General features: G+C 40.5%; 2 protein-coding genes across 2 annotated transcripts; both read right to left on the minus strand.

The window, feature by feature from the left end:
- Window positions 1–3,587: 3,587 nt before the first annotated feature.
- On the minus strand, window positions 3,588–6,605 carry LOC133915950 (uncharacterized). The gene is made up of 3 exons (XM_062359364.1): window positions 6,223–6,605; window positions 5,029–5,247; window positions 3,588–3,913 (listed from the first exon to the last, which is right to left on the minus strand). The coding sequence occupies exons 1-3, from the start codon at window positions 6,466–6,468 to the stop codon at window positions 3,866–3,868; spliced, it is 513 nt and encodes a 170-aa protein (XP_062215348.1). The 5' UTR covers window positions 6,469–6,605; the 3' UTR covers window positions 3,588–3,865.
- A 1,299-nt stretch (window positions 6,606–7,904) lies between these two features.
- On the minus strand, window positions 7,905–10,686 carry LOC133914690 (ATP-dependent Clp protease proteolytic subunit 6, chloroplastic-like). The gene is made up of 8 exons (XM_062357743.1): window positions 10,677–10,686; window positions 10,200–10,269; window positions 9,864–10,068; window positions 9,674–9,739; window positions 8,518–8,658; window positions 8,286–8,339; window positions 8,047–8,139; window positions 7,905–7,952 (listed from the first exon to the last, which is right to left on the minus strand). Exons 1-8 carry the CDS (start codon window positions 10,684–10,686, stop codon window positions 7,905–7,907), a joined length of 687 nt encoding a protein of 228 aa, XP_062213727.1.
- Window positions 10,687–11,576: the final 890 nt, after the last annotated feature.

Consider the following 11,576-nt stretch of genomic DNA (forward strand, 5'->3'; position numbering starts at 1 on the left):
CTTGCCAAAAATACAATGCTCACAAAATTTCAGCTTGCTGATACTATGTCCATCAAGAAGACCTCTCTTGCTCAATTCTGCCAAACCAAGTTCACTCATATACCTAAGACGCATATGCCAAAGATTAGTAGCATCAGAATCTGATATGAATGTGAACTTACAGCGGCATCACCTGTGATTGTAGTGCCTCGGAGATGATATAAATTGGCAGACTTTAAATCACCTTTCATTACAATAAGGGAACATTTTTTTCACCTTCAAAATACCATCTCCACTTGACCAATCATATCATTTATTATCAAGAGTACTCAAAGAAATAAGGTTCCTTTTCATACCTGGAACGTGCCTCACATCTGTCAAGGTTCTAACAATGCCATCATGCATCTTTATCATAATTGATCCAATTCCAACAATATGACATGGGTTGTCAGCACGCATCCTAACAGAACCAGCATCTTGAACAAAATTATAAGTGGTGAACCAATCTCTATGTATGCATATATGAAAAGACGCAGCAGAGTCAATAATCCATTCATCACCACTACTAGCACATCCAGCAAAAGCAATGAGAGTCTCTCCATCAGAACTATTATCGGAAGCAGCAACAGATGCTTTACCTTCTTCATTAGATTTACCTTTCCTCTTTTCTTTATTCTTCAACTTGTAACATTCAGATATGTCATGATTATTTTTCTTGCAATACCTACAGAATTTTTCTTTGCCTCTGGACTTTGAACGACCCATGTAACCGTTCAAACTTTTGACTCTTTGGCTATTATGCGAATTCTTCTCCTTTGTCCTGCCACGCACAATCAAACCTTCTCTATTGGAAGTAGAGCTATCAGTAGACACCATCTGTTTCATCTTTTCCTTGGCATGCAATGCCTTATAAACTTCTTTCAAAGTTAGTATATCATGACTGTATAATATGGTATCTCTGAAGTTTACAAAAAAGTAGGTAATGAGCACAAAAGAATAAGACTCAAATCCTCATCATCATATTTTACCTCCACAGATTGTAGGTCAGCAACAATCTCCTTAAAGATCAAAAGATGATTCAACACAGAACCACCTTCCTGTAATTTGTGCGTGAACAACTTTATTTTTAGATGTATTTTACTGGTTAGATCCTTAGACATGCAGATCGATTCCCGCTTTAGCCATAAAGCAGCAGCGGTTTTTTCTGCAAAACCTCCTGCAAAATATTGTTTGATAAATGAAGATGAATTTGTGACAAAGCCATACGATTATTTCTCTTTTCTTCATTGGATCAAGACTTTTGATCCTTATTTCCAAAATTATCAAGCGCATCATTCAGATTAGTGTGCGCAAGAATAGCCCGCATCTTTACTTGTCATAGAGAAAATCTTGTATCATGATCTAGCAGCGGAATATCATATTTCATAGAAGCCATGACGAAGAATAATTAGGAACAAAATAGCTTGCAGCCCCTCTGGTACAGCACTGTGTGCACGAAGCAAAAACTGCAGAAGTCCTGGTACACTTTGTGTACATGCAGCAATTAAACAGCAAAGCTCCTGTTAGACTTTCTCGGGTGCACCTAGCAAAGATGTTAAGTTTTAGTTTTTCAAGTGAGAGAGTAGGCCTTGCTGTTCTCGGAACTTAAACCACCCTTTTTTTTTCTTTTCTTTACGTGAGAGTGGGTGCTCCTCGGGACTGATTTTTTATGGCTGCTGAAGATTTTTACTTCTCCTTGGTGCACGCGTGAAAACACCAGACAGCCGACTCGAAAAATGAGCTATGGAATCCGGCTACTGGATGCGGAATAATCAGTCCCGAGGAAATTCGACGAATCTCGAGATAACACCGAGCAAATTCGACGAATCTCGAGTGACGGGATCCGACGACGAAAAATCAGATCTATATTTTTTTCTCGTATTCTCGTGTGTTTGATCTGGCTCTGGTACCACTTGTTAGAAAATAAAGCAAATCAGGATCAAACACGAGACAAGATTTTTACGTGAAAAAACCCTTGTTGAAAAAAATCATAGGCGTCAATAGGTGATCTTCACTATATCAGGGATATGTACAATGCAAGAGATTATAATGAGCGTCTTAACTCTTCTTGCAGCTTACAAGATATATTAATAGGGGTGAACAGATACGACTCTAGTCTGATACGAACTGTTTTGAAATATGGATCGAAGACATCCTTTGTCTGACCCAATAAAAATTCAGATCACAATCTAACAAACTTACTGCTTATCTCAGTAAAGATCATAGACGTCATGCAGTGGGGATCAGGAAGCAGTGCAACAATATGATCAGCAACGATAAGTCATAGAGGACGTAGTCGAGACAGTCATGTAACCGAATGATGTCATCGACGTGGAGCGTGGTCGTAGATGACTTGCTGAGGAAGTCAGACGGCCACACATTCCATATGATACCCAAAAACCTTTACGTCACCCGTGCTGGGAGGGATTTATGAGGCGAGGGTTCAGAGATACACTACTCACCGGGCTGTCGTTGCACAACAACGACAAGCAGCACAGCCGGCTTGGAACACGAGGGGGCGCAGTTATGTGGCAATGGAATAGAGGTAGAGGGAGCAGACGAGTTGTGATGTCTCCCTCCCATATAAAAGGTTTTGGACTGAAGCATGCGACTCCAGGATGCTCCAATGACTCACTACTTGTTGCTCAATTCACGGATCGCATCTGCGAAGAACGCCGCCGCCATTTTTAAGAGCATGCACACGTTTTTAACAGAAGTCCCGGTCGTTTAAGGATATATTTGAACAAGAGAGAGATAGAGGTTGCTTGCTTTTCACATACACGTGCATGCCTTCATGCAAGCCTCCAACGGCATTGGAATTCACTGGAACAATGTGTATACGTGCACATTATTTCCAACAACGTCCTCCTTCATCAGATGGACTACCAGGTCCAAACTACAAACAAGCTGCATGACATCGCAATTTCTTATAAGTCATCCAACCTGTAATACTTTCTGATATGTTGTTGTTCTTGTCACTTTAACGGCTACTTGTGTTCCGCAACAATGAACAAATGAGGCATAATCAGTCCATAGAAACATATGGGTGATGGCAATAATTTGAAGAGAAACAGAATTAAGAATGACTCGGAATCTTCATAACCTGTCGTCTTGCTCATAGGGAATTGAAACTTCCCACCACTGCATGCACCCAAACTTGTGCCACTTCTTCTAATTTTGGATTTCGAAAGATAGTTACAGTAATAAACAATTCAGTTTATGGTTTCGCAAGGTCCATCAGAAACCAGCTGTATGACATCGCAATTTCTTAGAAGGAATTCAACCCTCAATCATGATTGAAGAGTCATATTGGGAGGGCCGGATAGCATATATGACACACCTGAGCTATACTAGATTCTCAATCAGAGTGAAGCCAGCTTCCTCTGCAATTCTGCATTTGATTTATCTAAAACGTAATAGATGTTACATTGTTGTCAGATAGCCACCGAGGTTGCCGGAGACAATCCCCTGCTTTTGCCGCTCGAGGAAGACCGCCACAGAGTGTGTAGGCCGTTTCCAGGCTACAACAATTTTGATAAAAGCAAAAAGAGCTCATTGGCAACCCCACAACAGAAAAACATTGCTAGATACGCAATACGCTTTTACATTATTACACAGCACAAAACAGCATGGCAGTCTTAAACGGAGCCTAGAACACAGAAACATCTTCGCTGGGAAGATCACCACCCTCCGATACAGAAGTTGAAGAGTACATAACGTTACACAGTGCCACATATGCACCTTTCTTCCCTAGATGGTACAAATCCAGTGAGTAACTAATCAAACACATAAAAACTCCAAAATCCAGCCGCCGATGATTGACCTCAGGCTGCCCAAGTTTATGAAACTACTTTGCCTTTGACCTACCACTTCTGCTGCTCACTGCATTGCCTTCCTGCACAAGATGACAGAGAACAAGAAAATCACACATACTCCCAGCAGTACGGTAGTTGTTGAAGCTTAGCCACAGATTTGTTGGTAACTTAGAAGCTACAAACCCAGAATACTTTGGGAAACCTGTTTTGATGTTTCTAAGCAATATAGATACATAATTGTTCAGTAACAAGAGAAGTGCTAGATCAGTTAGGGACCTGGGTCATTGCAAACTAATTCATATTTTATATTGAGGAAACTTGATCAGGTAGGCTGGTCAGCGATAAATACCATGATTTTTTAAACTCTTGCAACAAAAAAGGAGTGTAAAAGACGATGTACGCAAATTGAACAGAGTTTGATATCAATTTCATCAAAATGTTGATGGTGCTGTATTGAATGAATTTATGTCAAATAAGAGGAAGCAAATTGCAGCTAAGAAGGAAACTGCAATGCAAACTGCCAAAGTATCATAATTGGTACCACAACACTCTAAGAGTGTGCTATTTTGGACAACTGCAGATTTACATTTAAAGACAGAAACATTTAGGATCATAATTTGTACCGACCCTTGACTGTTCTCATTGTAGCTAAAAAGCAACTGTGGTGAAAATATGGTTTCTCCTCTAGCAGTGCAACCTGCATGTTCTGTTATCGAGCCTTATATGAAATTCAAACCATTACTCCAAAATGGAATAAAATGGTTTCACAAAATACTAATGGTTCAAAGTGGGATGAATTGACGTGGTACAAAAATGAAAATCAGACGGAATAAGAATTGTCACTGACTGACAAGGAATTGAATTATTTTCAGAATAGTAGTCCATTGACACTTGGAGGCCTCTTTTTGAGGAAGTCTTGCAGAGTTAGGAACTTCACTTCTTATCGCATTATTTGATTGTTTTTAAAGATTTTACATCTCCTAGGTAGTTCTTTACCATGTTTGATCCCATTTGAATTTATGAGTTTCACTATTTAAGGAACCTCATCCTACTGTGCTGGTTTTCTCGCCAGCACATGAAGTTGACAACTGACTGCTCACAAAATGAGGCAAACAAGAATACATAACTTACGTTAAACATAAGGAAAAGCATTTTGTTATCATGTAGGGTGAGGTCGAGTTTGTTTTTGGCATACCTCATTCTCATTCACTGGCTGCTCAAGCTCAAGTCTGTGGGCTGACATTCGGGCAATCTCAGAGATGGCTGCATCACGGACCTGAATATCATCACCAGCAAGTTCCTCGTAAGCAGCCTCAAACGCCTCCTGCCAGAACCGTGGAAGTCGGACCTCATCACTGGTCCGTGTGTACATGTCCCACATCCGACCCACTAATTTCTCCCTCTCCTCCATCTCCTGATCAAATTATAAGACAAACTTAAGTTGCTCATTCACAGACTGAAATACAGCATGGAAGTGTGCCTTTTGTGCTTGCTGCTACTCCTAACCAAACACCTATTTAACAATTAGGAAATGTGGTACGGTACTTGTTATCAGACATCCATATAAAGTAATGGAATTTTTCTTTCTAAGATACAAATAAAACATAAAGGAACAATAATCCGCATTCCTTATCAATAAAAAGATTGCCACACCCAGGATCCAAACATGGAAAAGTATCTGTAGCTGTGTAGGATGAACCCGAAAATTCATGGTTCACCCAAGTTGACTAGGAAACTAGTTCAACCAAGGGTTTTAAATTCTGGTTCACTAAAAACTCTGGGCACCCGGCTGCCACCCATAACGTGTTCTGATTTGCTGAGTTTAAATATGAAATCTGAATTTGGTTGATTCAGTATGTTTCCAGTCCAGAATATGCGCTTGGAGTACCCACCAGGAAAATGGATAACTGACTGGTTACCACCGGAATTTGAAACCTATTATTCTTAAGACAAATGGAAATTGTAACATTTGTGGGCAGATAAATAGCACCAACCTAACTAGTAAGACCTATCTTTTTGCTGCCCATTATTTTAGCTGCATTTTGTCACAGATAGTCCAACAAGCAAACATAAATAAGGTAAAACAATTGTATAGTTCCCTTGATGTGACACACCTGATTCACTCTGAACAAAAATACCTGAACCAGGAAGCACTACGTACAGGCTACAACAATTCACCCTTGTTTTGGACATGTATCCTACCAATTCCCAAAATGGGGAAAAGAACCACCTCCCCCACAATTAGAATCCTAACACCTCCCAACACATAATTAAGCCCACTACAAATAGTTTTCGATACACATTCACGCATACGGTACGGCCAGGCACAAAGCATCAGGCAAGAATCTCCTCAGGCGGGGGCGGGCAAAGTAAAATGAAGCGTACGTACGAGGGAATCGAGGTCATCGCCGAGGGGGACGTCCCAGTCCCCGGAGATGGCGAGGTCGCCGGAGGAGGACCAGCGGAGGGAGACGGAGGCGGCGGACATGGACCAGAGCGCGAGGAGCGCGATGGCGGCGAAGGCCCACACCTTGTACCGGCCCTTCCCGAGGAGCGCCGCCTCCGCGCCCACCGCAGAAGCAGGCATGGCGATCTTGGTCGCCGGCACCGGGGGGGAGGCGATGTCGGCCTTCATGGCGGCGTCGGTGGCGGGAGGGAGGGCCTGTGATGGGCTAAGCTGGTCTTGTAATTAGCGACCGCTAGTGAGGTTGGCCGCGTGGGGCCCACCCAGTTCCGGTGCCATGCCACTAGTCCACCAGAGTAGCACTCGTCCGTGAGTGGAAGGGCGCTGGCACACCAAGGTCATAGGTCATATTTATTTATTATTCTATTTCTGCTGCTACAGAAACGAGAACCAACAAGGTTTTAAAGTATTTTAAAAAAACCAAAAGTCTGTTTCTAAGAAATCCACTAGTCCACCAGAACAGCACTCGTCCGTGAGTGGAAGGGTGCTGGCACACCAAGGTTATAGGTCATATTTATTATTCTATTTCTGCTGCTACAGAAACTAGAACCAATAGGGTTTTAAAGTAGTTTTAAAAAACTAAAAATCTGTTTCTAAGAAATAAATTAAAACTGGAAAGCTCATTGAAAGACTTTTTTTAAGCTAAGTACTCGTCCGTGAGTGGAAGGATGCAGGCACACAGGTCATATTTATTTTTTATTTTTGGTTCTACTTCAGCTGCTATCTGAAACTAGAACTGATAGGTTTTTAAAGTAGTTTTTAAAAAAAAATAGAAGCCTATTTCAAAAAATAAATTAAAGCTAAAAAACTCGCTGAGAAACATTTTTTTAAAAGCTACGTACCGAGAAACTAAAAATTTCTTATACGAGGCAATAGTCGATCTCTAAAAACAGCTTTCTAAACAAATAAAAAACATAGCTTTTAAAAAATATTCAAAAATAGAAACCTAAACAAACAGACCTTAAAGCTATAGTTACAGTGCTCCCCTTCAGTTTCAACTCCCCAACCTGATTGATAGCTCCAGTTCAGTTTCAGGGGCATCTGATTTTAGCCCTGGTCCGATGCCATCTCATATATCCTCGTAAATATATACTATTATATGTAAAAATAATATGGTCACCACAGAAAAACATTATGAGATGAGATGGCTTCTACGAAACACAGCTAAACAACTCATTTTTCACGTGTACAACACGTTTGCGCACCAAATGTGCCTTCCTTTCCAATTGCAAAATTCACACCGCTGCCCAGTTACGACTCTGCAGATGTGCCTATTGGTTTGGGCTTTGGCTAAACCAAACTGACAGTTTTCTTCCCATCCGCAAGGATCATCTAGGCCCACGCTAAACATTGTTCTTCGCTGGAACTTACCAGGCCAGGCACCATAAGCTGGCGAATGTCGCTCACAACCACAAATGCAGAGGAGCAAAATGATCGATCGAAAAATTGCTCAGCATGTGCACGACGGCGAATCTTGTTATCCGGTCCAGACTCCCTGTCATTCCGAGGCGTTAAACACAAGGACGGCAAACATCAAACTTCAGCTCCAATTTTCTGCAGCCTTTCTACCAGCCCCTGCTAATAGAATGTGGGCCTATGTTGCTTTGCTAGTATCTTGTTTCGAGCAAGCCGTCAACTAGGCCAAAATCCATGGCCTACAAACGGTGAAACATAAGTAACGATTCAAAAAGAGAAATGTGCTGCTTTACTCTCTTACTGCTATTCTATATAGGAGGAGGGAAAAGTTACCTCTGAACAAGACATGAACCGATCCCTCTCTGTCCACTCTTGCACCATATCCAATGGTTGCCCAGTGAAAGCAGCAAACATTTTATCTACTTTCTGCATGCAGAATGTCCGAGAACTTCAATTAGAGATTACAACCAAAACTTAGTCTACTTCGTTTGTTTCGCAGCAGCATCGACCATCCAACGGAAAAAATGTAATGACAAAAACATATCACTCATTCGCAATTGCAGAATACTTACATCACGAGCATAAATGGTTTCTCCAACTTGTCGCCTCACCTCCTCCACATTACCCTGCAGGGTCATTCAATTGTTCATGTCAAAACAAGCTTCAAGTACGGTTTACACACATGCATACAAGCATATGCACATTAGATGTGTTGCCAACAAAAAGATGTCAATTATCAAACTAGTCAGACAATACTAGAAATTCATCTGGCTACTTAATCAATAAGAAAGCCAACAGCCATACCTCTGATCCGCCTTGAGGTTGATGAATCATTACTCTAGCATTTGGCATTGCATAGCGCATTCCCTTCTCACCACCAGCAAGAATGAGTGCTGCTTGACTAGCAACAACACCAAAACACACTGTCCCAACTTTGGGTTTTATCTGCTTGTCATAACTGAAATGACGTTTCATGCATCAGCACAGGGCATCATAATGAGACTAACTCACTGAGTATAATAATCAGTAAATGTCATAGCAGATGCAAGTGTTTGGTGTATGGTAAATAACAAAATGGCAAAAGGGGAAACTAAAGGATCAAATGTGATATATATATATATATATATACACACACACACACATCAATAGAATTCATTACAACAATTAAAAAGTGAACCTTTAAAACGAGGAAATCAAATATATGTGAATGGCACATCAAAACAAGATGCTGTATATATCAGCATTTAAGTTTGGACCACTTGCAGAATAATTGCATAACACAGAAACAATTATTCTCACAAGTCCTAAGACAATATAAGTGTTTTCCTCAACATCATGGGGCAACATAAGGCAATTATGGGAGACTCTTCTGGCAAGATAAATATAGCTTTGCATTTAGGCAAGGGAGGGCAGATTGTAACACTTCAGTGTGGTGAAACATGGCTAATGGTGACCAGTAGTCAAGCACACTCTGAGGCCCTGTTTGGAGTACACATTTTGTTTTCCTTGTTTTTAGACTTATCTCACAGATTATTTTACAACATGCAAGGATACTGCTAGAAAGCTAAAATACAATAAATGAGCATTAAGATTAAACATTTTAGTGGATGCCGATAAATAACATTAAAACAAAGCAAAAAGAAGAGAGAAAGGAACTATCATAGAGCATCATGCGCCACTACTAACACAGGATGTCGGGAATACAAATCTTGCAAACATATTATGTACCGCTATCATTACAAGACTAGCATCTCCATTTCATTAAGTTTCCACAATAATACTATCGCAGTTTACATGCAAGCTAAGGAGCATGCTAAAACAGAAGAAGCAAAAATGGTATTCCCACGTGTCTGATGAATTTTGTTGTCAGAATTGTAAATCTTGAAGCTCGGAACATATGAGTTACAAGAATACTGTCCCAGTATTAGATCAGAAAAGACACAGAACATAGATGACTTACCCAGGACATGCAATCGTAAATCGCTAAGATGGAATAGAGATTTCCACCATGGCAGTTCGGATAGATCTGACAAAACAGAAAGAAAAATGGGTTATACAAAAGGTGTTAGAAGATAATGCAGAACAGCAATAGAGGGTCTGCTACTGTACAACACTAATGGAACTTCAACAACATAAGAAAGCATACTAACCAGAATATCAGCCTCTTCATCAATAGCAGCAAGCGTGACAAGATGTGATATTACACGTTGTGCGACTTGGGTGTTAATATATTGACCTATGAAGATTACACGATTTCCCAGTAATGCAGTTGCCAGATTAAGAGGGCCACTGGGAGTCATGATAGCCGGCATTAAAGGTGGATTTTCATTCTCTGATGCTACAATTGTGTTTTGCCTATCAAAAATCATTCACAATGTTACAGAGGTATCTAAATACATATAATATCATCAGGACGAAAAGAGCCAAACTTCTAATACATAGCCTAAAAAAACCAGACAAGATCTTATTCAGCCTAAACATGCTACCTGAGAGAAGAATGGCAATGTATCCTCTCAACCAGCCGTGAAGAAACACCATGCGTTACTAATTGCAGTCCTATGTGTATAATTTAAGCGAGTCGGCAATTCAACACATTGCAACAAAACACTATTGAAAAAGCATATTAAGGAAATAGAAACAAATAGCTGAAAGCATATCCAATGTAACATTAGCATTATCTGTGTTTATGATTATGCTAAAAAGCCAAACTTTGTGTCTTCAGGCAACATGTGGAACTTTTTGAATACATGATCAAGCCTAGCATAATTAATGCAAATACAATAAGAAAGTCTCATTCAACACTACACCTATCTTGCTAGTTTGTATTTAGCAGCATGAACTGCAACAAACACCCTGAGCCAACTTTAAGATCATACTGAATTGAACTAATATGCACCACTGCTATGAGTGGCATCCTCTTGCTACACATTCTCTAAGCCGCACTATGGCTACTGTTAACATACTTTCCAACATTGTTCATGCATTCTGGATTTTAGACTTTTGCAGATTGAATAAATGACTGCAACTGTTACTGCTCAAATAATCCCATCATTCTCACACTCAATACAGTTAAGTTGCTAAGGAGAAGTGGGCATTCTACTCATATTTTCAACAGTCCCACTCACGTCTAGGCACCACCACTGCACCATTAGGTTACGACGTGGCTTAAAATTTACATGTACCACAACTGGTATTTTCTAAAAATTGCATTAGCCAGGTCTCATACTCAAGACATTTGGCTTTGATACCAAATTAAGTTTCATAAACCAGTGAGTTCAACTAAAAGTTTAAGCCAGTGGCAAAATGTGTGCAACCTACTCATACAACATATATTCTCATGTAATGCCAGCATCCGCTCTATGCTCTATCCGAGGCTTGCAACAGCGAGTTGGCAACCCTATAGAAGGATAGACACAGAGCTAAACAACTGGGTAGTTTACAAAGCTAAACGATTCCAGAGTACACAACCCATTTGTGCAATGCGCTGTGGCACATAAGCCGTGCATAAAAATTGATGTCATATGAAAACGAGTAAACATCCTAGAATAACATCAAGGTATCGTACAAAATACCCTCATAGTCCCACACTAAACCGCGGTTTGCGCAAGAATTACGAGATGCCCTAATCTATGACTTGTAACTGAATAAAATCAAACGATCCAAGCAGCCCTCGCGTGCACAACTTAGTCTTCATTGGGTGGCTCTACCCGATTACTAAAAGGAAGAAAATAAATTATACAACTATCATGCTAAATATGAGCTCACCTCAGAGACCCAGGTGTGCTTTTGCTCCGTTCCGCCTACACAAGGAACCAGACAGGAGATGAGGGTGAGAGATTGGGAGGTGGAGAGGTGGAGAAGCT

Source organism: Phragmites australis, chromosome 4 (genome assembly GCF_958298935.1).
Source record: "Phragmites australis chromosome 4, lpPhrAust1.1, whole genome shotgun sequence".
In the NCBI taxonomy this organism is placed as follows: domain Eukaryota; kingdom Viridiplantae; phylum Streptophyta; class Magnoliopsida; order Poales; family Poaceae; genus Phragmites; species Phragmites australis.